This window comes from Panthera leo, chromosome E1 (genome assembly GCF_018350215.1).
Source record: "Panthera leo isolate Ple1 chromosome E1, P.leo_Ple1_pat1.1, whole genome shotgun sequence".
Taxonomy (NCBI): Eukaryota; Metazoa; Chordata; class Mammalia; order Carnivora; family Felidae; genus Panthera; species Panthera leo.
Window position 1 is genome coordinate 23812516 of NC_056692.1, and position 15827 is coordinate 23828342.

The following is a 15827-nucleotide window of genomic DNA, read 5'->3' on the forward strand; positions in this document are numbered from 1 at the left end:
TTTTATACTCCTTAAGTTTCAAGATTTTGCTGAAAAAGGATGTGATATAGTACCCTATGTCAAGAAACTGTACAGCTCCAACTAAAGGCAATAACGAACATCAGGACAGCAACAGATGACACCCTAGGATGAGGTGTAGCGTGGAGCATCAGAGTTCAACATTCGTTTGTGTGATTAATGGGCAAAGCTTCTTGAACTGCAGTAGGCCAACTTGGTTAATTTCCATATCATCCAATTACTCCTGTGCCCCATTTCTCAAAGACCACTGGCTTGTATGTGCTCTTTTGCATGTTTTTTTTTTTTTAAACTGGTATGTTTACTAAAAGCATTGTGTGTGTATATGCATAAAATTACTGTGGTTTCATGTTTATAAATATTGCAGGGAGATAATTCCCCTGTTCAATTAGAAATTATTATTTCTAGTCTTCAGTAATATTTTTCAAAAAATTACCTCTGGGATGAAATTTTTTTGCTCTAAAAATGGTTTTTTTCTTACTCTTTTATCGCTTTTTGGAAAGGGTGAGGTAAGTTTGTTCAGCCATTTTTGAATTATCCAAGCATGAAAAAGAGAGTTTTTCAGCTGTTAAGAAAATTGTTTTCAGCTCTTTTATGTGATCATATAACACTAGGCAACAGAATATGATATCCAGCAGATAATACAATATGGAAAGGCATTGACATTTTTTTCAGCATGGTTTTTCTGAATGGCACAAATTATGTCAAACATTGTATCGCCTTGTGATTTAAAAAGGCACATTTTAACACCTATACAGTATTTTTCTTCTATTTCATCAAGTACATTTTTTTCATGAAATTCTAACATGAGTGAATGTTGTCATTATTTTTTTATAGTATCTAACTAAAAGTGAAGATGTAACATTTCATACAAGACATAAAAGGGGGGGGGGGGAGGTGACATTTTATTATGCATCTGTAAAGGAACTCAAGTTCAGATTCTTTCTCACTGGGCCTTCATTTTCTCATCTCCACAATGCAGATAATGCTTAGGTCCGTTTCAGCTCGAACGCTCGAGAATTCTTTGTATTGCTGCTCCAGGGCCTTGCAGAATGGTCATCTTCCTGGCATTAGCAATAGTAACACAATAGCTACAGGAAGCTTTGCCAGGAGATTTCAACTATTAGACTTTTAGCATGGAAAATAAAGCTTTAATGTTAAAGCCACAGTCTCACCTCTATTTAAGTCTACATAGAAAAATATTATTACAGCTGAACTCAAAGTGAGGAGATAGAAGAAAGGCAACCATGGCAAAGATATACTTTACCTGCCTCCCACAGCATAGATAGCTACGGTTGATGGATGCTTCTTACATTCTTAAAAACACAGTCCTGTCCTGTTTTGCCCCTTTGCTTTCCCTTCAAATTTATTGGTTGAGCTTAATATTAGTATTTTATTTTGTAGTAACTGCAGCTTTGGGAAGTATCTGTGTGTGTGCACGCGTGTGTGCAATCGCACATTCTATTCACACTGATAGTACAATTAATGTTGATGTCAATTTTGGTGTTAATTTTGGGTCATGATTAGTGTTGACACTTTGTGTCAGACTAATGGCATTTATGGGCACCATCGGAATAAATGTTAATATTGTCATGTTTTTAGTATCTGTTATAGTAACATTAAACCAAGGTCCTCCCAGGAGAAAAAAATACATGTATGGATAGATAGATAATGCCTTTCTGTGTCGCTGGTGTTACTCAGCGAGAAAATGACATCTCAGGGCAGAATCCTAATCACTGTTTGGAGCATCAGAAATAATGATCACCTCTGATCGGGGGTTGTGAATAATTCATTCAGTTTGATTTTCACATCCTGTCCAGTGATACTTTTCAAACCAAATGTGTTTCTACAGGAAAATAATGGTCCCACTTCTTATGGAAATACTGTGGCACAAATCATTTTACCCACATAAAAACAGTTAAATAAGACTGTTCTCTTCTGCTTGCTTTCTCCTCCCCATTCCCTCCTCCCTCACTTGCATGTGTTTATTCCAGAATCAGACAGTGACCAAGGAAATATTTTCTTCCTTAGAACTTGTATAAAGCAGACATTTATTTCTGCTCATCCTCAGCTTATTCACAGTAACTCTTTTGATCCTCTTCCCTTTTTCCCTCACCTTAGTTTAGATTGGTAACCCTAAACCTAAGAAGCCTGTATTATCAGAAATAATCTGAAATTACATATTTTTAAACAATTTATGGCTGTATTAATGAACACATAATTGGCAGGAAGTGCCTAAAACTATTTGGTAAGTCAGTGGTCAGAGAGGAAGCTTGTGTACTTCCAGGGCCACGGAGCCCGAGTCTGAACCTCCTTAGACCATAAATCCACCCACACTTGCAAACCCTCTCGGGCTGCTGCCCTTTTGTTGCTTCCTTAGCCCTTAGTCCTGGAATGTCATTTTCACTAGGTTTCACCTGCATGAAAGCACTGGAGGGAGAGAGAAACCGGAACAAGGGGATTCAGTGGTGGAATATCCTTTGGTTGTTATTTTTCAGTTCATATACTAGGAAACCTGGGCATAGGTGAAATCAGTGAATGTCACATTCCTAATCACATTGTCACACTTGTGTATGCTTTTGTAGTGATTGCAGAATTTTCAATATAAAGTCTCCATTGTGTGTATTAATATAGATAGACCCATCTATATAAAGTAATTTGACTGAGAAACTTATGGTGTCCTAATTAAATGGGGGGAAAATATGACTGTCTTCTGAAGTAATGACCCAATCCTCTGAGATGAAGCTATTCTTAGATAGAATATTTTGAACCATTTTTCCTGAATGTTGTGACCCTTTCTCTCTCTCCCTCCCTTTCTCTCTCTCTCTCTCTCTCTCTCTAAATCTAACAAGGGCAGGGGGAAGCAGTTTTCAACCTACTTCTCATCATCAGAAAGTATTTTGCATTCAGAAACCATTTCCAGTATCAAATTCAATTTTGTCAAGTGATTAGTTGAGTTTGGTAGAGAATAATTTAAAAACACAAAGCTGGAAATGGCCAGGGTGCTTCTACGCTGGAGGAGAGCAGTTGCTCTTCCCAAGTTGCAAGCCCTCTTCCAGTGACTGCACCACAAGGTGGATTATTGTGTTACATGTCTTTGCAGCCGTTACAGAGCTGCATCTGTTGACACTATGTGTCCGTATCCCAGACTGCTGGAAGGAACAGGGGAGTGGTTGAACTGATACCTTGCCTGCCTATCAGTGCGAGCGTCCTTTTATGTACATATGTTTGTAAAGCTCTTTAGCCCCTTCAAGATGAAAGGCTCTGTATAAATATAAGCTTTCGATTTTAGTACATGTTTGTAATACATGTGGTACAGTCCTAAATATGTATTTAGCTGATAGGCACTGTTCTTGTCTATTGTACAAATATTGACTTTAAAAGTATAAATATGTATTTAACCATCAGACCAGAAAAACACTGAAGCAGTTACTTCTCAGGTAGAGATATTAATATTGTATAAACCTATATATACATATGTTTACATTCAGACACATCATTGCAGAACATTTCTTTTTTAAAAATGAAATGATAGCCCCAACAAACTAAGGCAGTTCTTGATATTGTCCCTTCCAGGTGGGTCTTGATTTTTAATTTGCATGTGTTTAGCTCTCTCCTTCTAACTTTATATAAATATGATCTGTTGTAGCAGGACTAAAACCTAGAGTCAGTTTTGTAAAGTATGAAAAATCCTTAGGCTGGTGAGATAGTTTTCCCTTAAAAAATGTTTTTATTATGGAAATGCTCAAATGTACACTAACGTAAAAATAATACAATAAGCTACCATGTGCCTGTCACTCAATAAAGAGCTGTTTGGTAGTCTTAGTTATCTTTTAAACTTATATTGCATTGATAATTTCATAAACACATTAAGGAAGATTCGGAAAATGGAAGAAAAAGCACCATCCCATCATTCTAAATAATTATCGTCTCATTTTGCTATGTTCTTTTATTTCATTTCTCCCCCTCCACCCCAGTGTGCCTTTAGATGCAGTATTGTAATACTTACTATGCACTTACTGTGTGCCAAGCACTGTTCTAAGGCTTACCATGAATTTAATCCTCACAACAAACTTAATAGAATAGGGTCCTATTGCCCCATTTTACAGATGAGGAAACTGAAGCACATAGAGGTCAATAGCTTACTTAAAGTGGCTAGAAAACTGTTTTGCCTTTCACAATTATTATGATATACAGACAATTTTGTTATACTATCTCTTCAAATATAGTATTACCTCATGGGTATTTTTTTTTAAATGTTTATTTATCTTTGAGAGAGAGAGGGAGACAGAGAATCTAAAGCAGGCTCCATGCTGTCAGTGCAAAACCTGACCTGGGGCTTGAACTCAACAAACCATGAGATCATGACCTGAGCCGATGTCAGACACTCAATGACTGAGCCAACCAGGCGCCCCACATCATGGGTATTTTAAAATGCTGCACCTAGTCTTCATAGCCATCATTTTGCAGGGCTGTACAGGACACTAATGATAACCTTATTAGCCAATTTACTTCCCTCCCAGAAAGTTTTTATCATGACATTTATTTTTTTAACAGTTTATCTTAAAATATTTTAGATTTACAGAAAAGTTACAAAGATAGTACAAAGAGTTCCTATATACCTAATATTAGCATCTTACACTATTTCTGTTGCTCAAATAATCTTTATGCCCACTGAAAGAGGTGTATTAAAATAGATCTAACTGAAACCGTTGATATTTCTAATGTTGACGCTTTGTATAACCATGGTATAATTATCAAAACTTAGGGGCGCCTGGGTGGCTCAGTCAGTTAAGTGGCCGACTTTGGCTCAGGTCATGATCTCGCGGTCCGTGAGTTTGAGCCCCGCATCAGGCTCTGTGCTGACAGCTCAGAGCCTGGAGCCTGTTTCCGATTCAGTGTCTCCCTCTCTCTGACCCTCCCCCATTCATGCTCTGTCTCTCTCTGTCTCAAAAATAAATAAACATTAAAAATAATTAATTAATTAATTAATTAAAAAAACTTAGAACTAATATTGTTATGATACTAATAAGTAAAATACAGACTTCGTTTTGGATTTCACCAGTTTTTCTACAAATGTCCTTTTTCTGTTCCAGAATACCACATTGAATTTAGGGATCAATGACATTTATGTTTGTGTTATAACTGATGTTCATCTTTCTTTATTGTTTCTGCTAACTGCAGTGGCACTAGTCTAGAACATACTTCTGTAATTTCTCTGGTAAAGGAAATTATGTGAACCGTATCTTAAAAAATAAACATACTAGCTATAAAACTAGTTATTTAATTTCTCTGTACCTTAGTTTTCTCATGGCAATAATAACAGCTGCTTCTGAATTAATACTAATAATTTGAGGACTTTTTATAATTGGAAACATTGAGGCTTTATGAGGTTAATCTTGATTGGTCCAAGATTATACAGCTAGAACAAAGCTGAGATTTGGACCAAGGTAGGCTGACACTCCCCAGCTTAACCTCTTTACTATCAGTACTTGTCAATATGTAGTATAGTACAGCATGTGATAGATGTTCACTTAATGGCAACTGTTACTTTTGTTATTTTTTAAAATGTAGAAGGACTCCTGGGTGGCTCAGTCAGTTAAGCATCCACCTTCAGCTCAGGTCATGATCTTGTGGTGCATGAGTTTGAGCCCTGTGTCCAGCTCTGTGCTGACAGCTCGGAGCCTGGAGGCTGCTTCAGATTCTGTGTTTCCCTCTCTCTCTCTGCCCCTCCCCTGTTTATACTCTGTCTCTCTCTCTTTCTCAAAAATAAATAAACATTAAAAAACTATATTAGAAGGGGCGTCTGGGTGGCTTAGTTGGTTAAGTGACTGACTTCAGCTCAGGTCATGATCTCACGGTTCATGAGTTCAAGCCCCGTGTTGGGCTCTGTGCAGACAGCTCAGAGCCTAGAGCCTGCTTCGGATTCTGTGTCTCCCTCTCTCTCTGCCCCTTCCCCCCCCCTTCTCTCTCTCTCTCTCTCTCTCTCTCTCTCTCTCTCAAAAATAAATATTTAAAAAAATATTTTTTTAAACCCTATATTTAAAAATAGAAGAGTTGAATGATGTTTAAGACTGTCACTCTGTGATCCCTAGAGATAAGTCATGGATGATGTTCTAAGCCCTTGGTGTTGACTATTTTCTAAGAATCATTTAAAAAATGAAATGACTATGGAACCAGCAAATATTTATTACTCCCATATTACGTGTATAGGGATCCTGCTAGGCACTGGAGGCAATGATATAATGGTTTAGGCTGGCAAGCTAGAAACGGTCCTAGGCAATATATGATTAATTATCAAATGAATTCTCCACATGAAGGTCTTAGTAGGAGATGGAGAAGAAGCTTTAGACTAGGCAAAGCTTTACTAAGGAAATGGAATTTGAATGAATCTTTTTGGAATGGGTAAGATTTGGATAGATTGAGAGGAGAGAAAGGGACAAATTTTGTATGTTGAAGATAATATAATAGATTACTGTTTCGAATAGTTTATTCATCAAACCCATAGGGAGTGTTAATTTTGTATGTGGGGACATTGAAGTTCAATAAAATTATTTTTCTAAGGTCATACAATTGGTAAGTGATAGGGCCTGGATATGGATCCAAGTTAGTTTAACTCCGAAGCCCATCTTTTTCCATTATGTGCCCTATTGTTGAATTAGCAATAAAATCTAAATTTCAGGGGCGCCTGGGTGGCTCAGTCAGTTAAGGATCCAACTCTTGATTTTGGCTCAGGTCATGATCTGTTAGCTGTTAGCGCAGATCCCGCTTGGGATTCATTCTCTCTCTCTCTCTCTCTCTCTCTCTCTCTCTCTCTCTCTCTCTCTGTCTCTCTCATTCACCTGCCCCTGCCTAGTGTATGCATACATGAACACATTCTCTCTCCCAAAGATAAATAAACTTTTTAAAAAATCTAAATTTCAGTATAAGTTGAGCAGTAGATGCTTTCTTGGATGTTTATTCATTATGCTTGCTCAAAACTTAATCTCTTCTAGTAGTGAATCTCACTATATGAAGATTGGGATAGCTCTCTCCATTCTGTATTGGTACTTTTTAAAGGTGGGGGGAGGTGGTCGATGAGGAACACACTTTGGAAAGACATTGATAAAGAGTAGTGTGTTCTTGGTGCTGCTGTGTTGACACCTAATTAGAAGTCAATATTGCAAACATAATGACCTAGCCAATTGCTGAACTGACTGCCCAAGTGACACAGTTAGAGTCCCCAGGTAGTAACAGAAGATAAGAGTATTATTTGCCTGTCCAGTGCCACACAGACACAATGTTTGCATTAGCATGCAAATGCTGAAGTAGATTCTTCAAGGCTTGTTTCTAAGCTACTTCTAGCCTAGGTGGCTAAGGTTAATATATCATAAAATTTGGTGTAAAACCAGTCTTCCTAACTACAAATGCATTTAGAGGAAATAGCTTTTCCTTCCTGAAAAACAAAAGAGGTGTTAGGTTAGAGCGCCACGTGAGAAGGCAGGTAAAATATTTCTCCCCACACAGGCATATATTAGTCAGCTTCTTAAAAGCCATGACCAAAGTTATCCTGATATTTGCAGTTTCTCCATGCTGTATTTTGGATGATCTGTTTCTCCTTCCTTTCTGTGTCTTTAATGAGCAGATAGAGTAATACCTTATCTCACAAGGTGATTGGATTTTTTTTCTGTGTATTATATCCATTTTGATTTGTATTTGGCCAATGGTATGATATATTAAATAGCTTATATTTGTCTGTAGGTGTTTCATATATATATTTCTTAATGTGGAGAATCACAAATAGCTATGTGGAAAGCTTCAACCAGCCTGATTACAGTGGATGTGCAATTGGATTGAGGAATGTGTACTCAGAGCTTATGATCACTGGCCCGGTTGAGTCTGGGTGATGCATGTGGCTTTCCAGGGATGCTGCTATTTACATCTGTTAATGGCCCTTCTTGATGGCCGGCTCCCCAATGAGGTGATATGCAGCAGCCTGGGGATGAGGGACCAAGGCTGCAGATGTGGCTGGGCTCCATTAGGCAGGACCAGGAATGCTCATCTGGTAGGCTTTGTGTTTGGGAGCAAGTTGGGGGGGGGGGGGCGGTGAGAGTGCAGTGGGGGGCAGGAGGGAGACAGAAAGAAATAGGGGGAAAAAAGGAATGGAAAACATTACTTATCCGGGTATAGGGAAACAGACAGGCAGGCATGAAAAACTGCAGCTGTAACTGGGGTATGAGTGAATAGAAAAGAAATGGAACTAGCGAATAAACAAGTAGAAGGATTGACTAGATCTCATATAGAAGGGGATTAAAAGAAGAGAGGGCTGTGAGGGTTTGGGAAGAGACGTGTCACCCTTGCCTTTGAAGTCAATATCATTTATTTGTGTGGCTGGTCAGATGCTACTGAACAGAGAGTAGAGATTTACATATATCATTCCTTGCATGCTTTGGTTTTGTGGTGCTGGGAGAAAGTGGCAAGAGATGCTCAGAGCGAGGATGCAATGTTGAGCTATAGTGAATTCTTGCAGAGGATACCTGAAGCTAGCCAGTAAAGAATGTTGCTGTTATTCCTATCAAATGCTGTAGAACAGTCAAAGGACCCAGGATCACAGAAGTTGTATAGTCCATGAAAGATGATTCTCCTCTCCTCTCATGTGTAAGAAGTCTCTCAGAAAGAATCTCACTGAAGATGGAACTAGTGTCTTAGTAGATAGGGTAGCAAGCTAGGGAGTTTTGGATGTAATTCCCTGCAGCATGGCATTCTCCCACACATATCTTGAGTGCATTTAGACTTTGGTTTTTCCATCTTTTTTAAGCAGGTCCAAAGAAGGAATTGAAACAACTGTGAAATACATAGTAAGCCAGCTGTTCTCACCATAACCTAGAGAGGTATGCTAGAATGTTTGTTATAGTTTCCCACAGGAAACTTGGCTCTTTAGCAGGGCATATCTTTACATGGAGGCTGTGTCTAGGTATAGTCTGATACCTTCATGGAGCCTGAAAAAAAATTCTACAGGTAAGAGGCTTCTATTTATTTGTTTGTCTGTGCCTTTGCAGATTGGCATGGTAGCTTGGAAAATGACCCTTAAAAGTCCTGAATATCCAGAAGGCCGAGATATCATTGTTATTGGCAATGACATCACATACCTAATTGGGTCCTTTGGGCCCCAGGAGGATTTGCTGTTTCTCAGAGCTTCTGAGCTTGCCAGGGCAGAGGGTATCCCACGCATCTTTGTAGCAGCCAACAGCGGAGCACGAATTGGACTGGCAGAGGAAATTCGTCATATGTTTCACGTGGCCTGGGTAGATCCTGAGGATCCTTACAAGGTACAGACTAAGAAAAGATAAAACTTCAAGACAGTATATCGTGTTGTGTGTGTGTGTGTGTGTGTTGTGTGTGTCTACACATGTAAAGAGGTGGGGGAAAGGGAGAGGTTTAAGTTCAAAAGTCCGCACGCACAGTGAGCTATAACCATGTTGGAGACAAATTGTGTCTCAATATATTCACCAGGTTTTTTCTCCAGCTTTGAAACAGATTGCTGTTTCTTGAGTTGAACACCAGAAGAAATAAATATGCATTCATCATGGGACATGTTAAGCCAGAAATGCCTATCTTTAAACTATTCCACTGTGGCTTCCATGACTTAATGGTCATTTACTAAAGCGCTTATATCCTCAGCTTCTTCTCTACTTGAAATCTGCCTGTCCTCTAAAGACTCTGCTTGCCCTAGCTGTCTTACAGAGTGATTGATCTCTGTCTTTCTCTTGTACCACTGAACCTAGAGGGGGAAGAGTGTCTTCTTTGTGCCTCATTGCTACTTTCAGACCCTTTTCCCTTCTTTCTCTCTGAAAACCCCCATATATATATATATATATTTTTTTTTTTAGTGTTTATTTATTTTGACAGAGAGCAAGAGAGCGGAAGAGAATCCCAAGTAGGCTGCACACTATCAGCCTACTGTGCTCACAAACCATGAGGTCATGACCCAAGCCGAAATCAAGAGTCAGATACTTAACCAGCTGAGCCACCCAGGCTCCCCTGAAACCCCCACCTTTGAATTTCATGTCATCAGACTGTGCCAAACCACCACTTATTATAGTGGTCCCCAACTCTGGTCACTCCTCATTCTTTGCATCTTTTAGTTGCTGGCACATTGTCATTCTCCAATACAACTAGCCCTGTTATAATTCTTAGTGACTACTATATCCATATAGATGATCCATTCCATAATCCAGCATCTTAGATCCTTGACTTCCTATCTTTTACTCCAGCTCAGCCTCTTCTTCACCATAATCTTAATTTCAACCATCCCTTTCTTTGCCACCCCTTCATCCTATCTTTCCCACTCATTTTCTGTAGTATACCAAGTCCAGCAATCCTTTGAACCCTCCAGAATCTGCAACTGTTGATCCTACAACCTTTCTTCTGTCCTTCACTCCCTCTTTACATCCTTATTTCATTCCTGTCTGCTTGCATTCCAAGTTCAATGATAGGTTAATCATATTATAATGACCACATTTTCTACACCCTCAACTTTTTTCCCTCTTTCCTCATCCTCATTCTGCTTACTTTATCTCTTTACAAAAACCTTGTGTAAATCCAGTACTCTCCATGTACTCACATACATGAACCTGCTTAGCCGAACACTGATGGAGAAAAATACCCACTGCTGTTGACTGGTCTTACTTTCAGTTCAAGTTTATGAACTTGAACAATGGACAGTTTCACATCTTCCCCTCTCTCCTTAAAACTCCAAAACCCTCTTGCTCCATCCTCCTTCTTAGCTAACGACCTTGCTCCCCAGTTCACTGAGCAAATGGAAGCAATGAGAAGAGAGCATCCACAAGCTCTCACGTGTCTGCATCTGTGCCTTTATTCTCTGCCATCTCCCTGTACTCTGGATAGACAGTCCCTGCCCCTGTCCAAAGCCAGTCACTCCTCTTGGACATTTACCCTTTCCATCTTAAATCATCACTTTTTCCCTGTACCAAATCTACCCCTTTAGCTTACAAATACTTAGCCCCCAATCACTACCTTTATTGACAGCAAAGCTTCTTAAGAGCATTGTCTCTTCTTGCTATCTCCAGACACTCTCCCCTCACCTCAGGTAGGCTTGCACCCTCACCGGCGCCTGTACTGCTTTTGTCAGGGTCACCATGGATTCCATACGGTTAAATTCTGTCATGAATCTTAGTCTTCGTTTGAGTTACTCGATGCCATAGCAGCATTTGACACAGTTGGTCACTTCTCCTAGAGTGAGAAATTTTGTCTGTTTTGTTCATTCCTGTTTTTCCTTTGCCTAGAACAGTACCTTTCACATAAAAGGCACTCAATAAATACATGCTGACTGACATACATTTCATCCTCGAAATACTTTGTCCTCTTGGCTTCTAGAGCACAGAGTCTCCTTTTTAGCTTCCTGACTGCTCCTTCTCAGTTTTCTTTGCTAAGACATCTTGTCAATATAATAGTGTTTCAGAGGATAATGGAAATACTCTAATATTTTGATTGTGGTGGTGATTACACAAGTGTATACATTTGTCAAAACTCACCAAACTGCAGTACATAAAATCAAGGAATTTTATTGCACGTAAATTATACTTAAATAAAATTTCTGTTAAAAGTGTATGGAAATTATTGATGACTACTCACAGGTACAGTGTTTCTTTTTGGGGTGATGAAAATGGCCTAGAATCAGAGACTGGTAATGGTTGCACAACATCAGGATATACTAAAAACCCTTTAAAATGGCCAGTTTTGGGGTGTCTGGCTGGCTCAGTTGATGAAGCACTCAACTCTTGATCTCAGGGTTGTGAGTTCAAGCCCCATGTTTGGTTGTAGAGATTACTTAAAAAAAAAAAAATGCCAGTATTGTGTGAATTTTAACCCAAGACCCTATATAGATTGGTCTTCCAATACCACCCTGCCCTCATTTCTTTCAGACAGTCTCACTCCACACTGGCTTCAACGACCTCCTTAAATATTTCTGAGGCACACTCATGTCCCTGCACTTCTGCACCTGCAGTTCCTTCTGCTTCGAATACTTCCTCTCCCAGCGCCCCCATATCCTCATGTCTCATTTCCTCCACTCTTCAGTGAAGCCACTTTCAAGGAAGACTTCCCTGGGCTTTTCTTTCTACAAGTTCACCTCTCACAATGCTCTGTCTCCCTCTCGACTCTGTTTTTTTTACTTAAACAGTATTCTCATTAACATTATATGTTTATTTATTTCTGTCTCTCTCGCTAGAGTGAGTATAAGTTCCATAAGGCCAGGAAATTTTGTCTGTTTTGTTCATTCCTGTTTTTCCTTTGCCTAGAACAGTACCTTTCACATAAGAGGCACTCAATAAATACATGCTGACTGACATACTAAGGACCCTCCACACTACAAGGTTCTTGTCATAAGTCATACAAATTCAGTGACAGATTCATGTCTTCCAGGTTGTGCTCACTGTGGGACAAATTCATTGAGTTAAGTGGTGGCATAATTTCTCATAGTATTTAAAACATCTTCCTCTGTTTACCTTTTTTTTTTTTTTTTGCCTGAATGACTAATTCCTTTAAGTTAAACACATGTATCCTGTAACTCTATTTTGTGAGCATGTGTATGTGTTTGTAAAAATAATTACAAAAAGCTAGTATAAATTTTTAAATGTAAATGGGAATTATAAGTTGTTTATTTAAAAATGCAAAAGGCAGGGACACCTGAGTGGCTCAGTCAGTTAAGTATATGGCTTTGGCTCAGGTCATGATCTCATGGTTCTTGAGTTTGAGTCCTGCCTTGGGCTCTGTGCCAACAGCTCAGAGCCTGGAGCCTGCCTCAAATTCTGTGTGTGTGTCTCTCTCTCAAAAATAAACAAGCATTAAAAATTTTCTTAATAAAAAATAATAAAAATGCAAAAGACATGAATTCAGTATTCATTGATGATTATCACTGTATATGATGATTATCACCGTATAGAATTCTGGTTTTAATATTGCCTTCCCATTTTTGTGATCCTCTCAATTATCTCTTACCATTTACTTTCTTTTTTTTTAAATCTGTTTATTTATTTTTTGAGAGAGCATGCACACATGCACATGAGTCGGGGAGGGATAGAGAGGGAGAGACAGAGAATCCCAAGCAAGCTCTGCACTGTCAGCACAGAGCCCAACGTAGGGCTTGATCCCATGAACTGTGAGATCATAACCTTAGCTGAAATCAAGAGCTGGACACTCAACTGACTGAACCACCCAGAAAACCCCATTGGATTTGAAAAAGTAAATAATACTAATCCACACATTTCTTTAATTTTGTGTTGATATCATTAATAGAGGTGGCACAAAAGATCAGAAATTACCCTTTAAAAACCTGATGAAAATGAAATGGTTGGAATATATTCGCAGTTGTAGCTACAAGATAGCTTAATTCAAAGACAGTCAGTGACTAGAGAAATAGGCACTTCCATCTTTCAAAGGAGAACTGTCTATGCTAGTATTCTGTTAGAGTGATGTGACAATTTAAAGCTAGCTTTGGAACAAGCTGTGTTATGCATGCTTTGCTATGTCCTCTGGTTATGTGATGATGGCAAATAATGAGTTAAAAACTATTTGTACTTCACAGGGATACAAATACTTATATCTGACCCCTCAGGATTATAAGAGGGTCAGTGCTCTCAACTCTGTCCACTGTGAACATGTAGAAGATGAAGGAGAATCCAGGTAGGTGTATATGTATCAGAATTATTTAGCCATGGATTAAAGAAAGGTGAATATGATCATTTCTTCCTCACTGTCCTGCTGATCATGACCTTGAAAGAGCAATGAAGATTGCTTATTATATAATCTGGAGGTCCAAGGTTTGTATCATAGCTCTACCACTAATTAACTGAAAGACCTTATCTTACTGATTAAGGTTTTTAAATTATGTTTATATTATTTATTCATTTTAGAAAAGTTGGAATATCTAAACAATTATGAAGAAATAAAAATTAGCTACAAACCTACTGAGAAAGAACGTTATTAATGTATACTATAGTCTTGCTGTCTTTTCTGTATATATATGACTTTGTTCTACATAATCAGAATCACAATAGAAAAACTCTTGTTATTTGCACTTTTCACTAAAAACTATTTTGGGGAAATTTTGTATATTCTTAAAATATTATTTGAGATTATGTTTAAGGGCTTGATAATATTTTATGATAAAATTTTATTTATTTAATAATAAAATAAATTTTATCTTTTTTGAACATTCAGACTATTCCAACTTTTTACTACTATATTCCTCGGCTGAGTGTTCTTTTAAATAAACTTTTAGGAATATCTATCATTATTCCCTTTGACCTATGTAAAAAGTAGAATTACTGGTCAAAAAATATGTCCATTTTAAAGATATTTTTGATAATTTCAGATTGCCCTCCCAAGATCCGTACTCCACCAGCAGTATATGACAGTGCATTCTTCCCCTTTAATTTTTCTCCACTCTTGCCAATATTGACTATTGTCAATTAATAAAATAGGATAAAAATAGCAATTATTTTAACTGGTATTTTTGAATACTAGTGAGGTTTACCATTTTTACAGTCTGTCTGCAAGTACTTTCAGAATGTTAATCAACTATTACAATACCAATTATTGAGTAATTCGTACTTTCCTCACTTTTATAATAATCTTAATTCAGTTACTAGGCTTTGTATCAGTTTTTTGTGCTGTCTATTCTTGGGGTAATGCCACATTATTTTAACTGTTGTAATGGGGCAGATTTCCTCGCATTCTTAATTTTTCCCCATTTTATTGACTCTTTTTGTCTTTTTGTATTAGTTTCATTGTTTTTAATTACCAAAAACTTTCCATAATGATTTTGATTCAAGTTACATTAAGTTTATTAATTAATTTAGGAAATCTGACATCTTCATAATTATTAACTCTTCCCAAGAAAAAACATGGCACGTTTTTCCTTTTTTCAACTGTATTTTTAAAAATTTTGTGGTTTTCTTCATACAGGTTCCCACTCTGTCTTGGTTCATAATACCCTTGCTGTCTCAATAATTTTTTCACAGCAACTTTGAGCTAAAAGATATACCTAATATTTCTGTTTATTAAGTAGTCAGACCCAGAGATAAGTATTGATACTCTAATAAATTAATAGTTATTTGAAAATATAATACACATAAATTGAAAGTTTTTTCACTTTTAAATAATTACAGTTACTTACTAATGGGATATTTGCATCTATATGAACTCTCAAAACTTGGATTTAGCTCGGATGTAGCCACCATTGTTTCTTGTTCTGCATTGATTTTTGTGTAGGACTTGGTTTTTTTGTTTTTGTTTTTATTTTTCCAGAGAAACTGTGAAAACCCAGCATTGCAAAGATAAAACATTGTCAAAAGGAATGTAGCATTATGTAATGTTTAAAAATGAACCACGTAATGCTGGTAGTTAACATGGGATCCAACAGATATTATATATCATAGTGTTTTTCTAAAATATTTAAAATATCCTGCAGTGCCCCTGGCAGTTGACTGTGTCACCTGAGGTACTGTGGTGCACAGTGTAGGTACAAAATGGAGTTTGCCATTTTTAAAATGTTTATGCCTAAATATTTTGCATTTTTAAAATTTATTTTTAATTTTTTTATTTTAGAGAGAGAGAGTGGGAGCAGGGGAGAGGAACAGAGGAAGAGAGAGAAAGAATCTTAAGCAGCTCCAGGTTCAGCATGGAGCCTAATGTGGGGCTCAGTCCCACAACCCTGGGATCATGACCTGAGCCAAAATTAAGAGTCAGACGTCTCTTCAACCAACTGAGCCACTCAGGCACCCCTATTTTGTATCTTTTCTTGCTATTCT

At 37.8% G+C, this 15827-nt stretch overlaps 1 protein-coding gene across 8 annotated transcripts in view; it reads left to right on the forward strand.

Annotated features, from left to right (window-relative positions):
- Positions 1-15827, forward strand: part of ACACA (acetyl-CoA carboxylase alpha) — a 277010-nt gene that overhangs the window by 188258 nt on the left and 72925 nt on the right. For all 8 annotated transcript variants that reach the window (XM_042917229.1, XM_042917232.1, XM_042917230.1 and 5 more), the window contains 2 exons: positions 9054-9323; positions 13601-13698. In XM_042917229.1, the coding sequence (XP_042773163.1) occupies positions 9054-9323; positions 13601-13698 (368 nt within the window). The remainder of the gene's footprint in view (positions 1-9053; positions 9324-13600; positions 13699-15827) is intronic.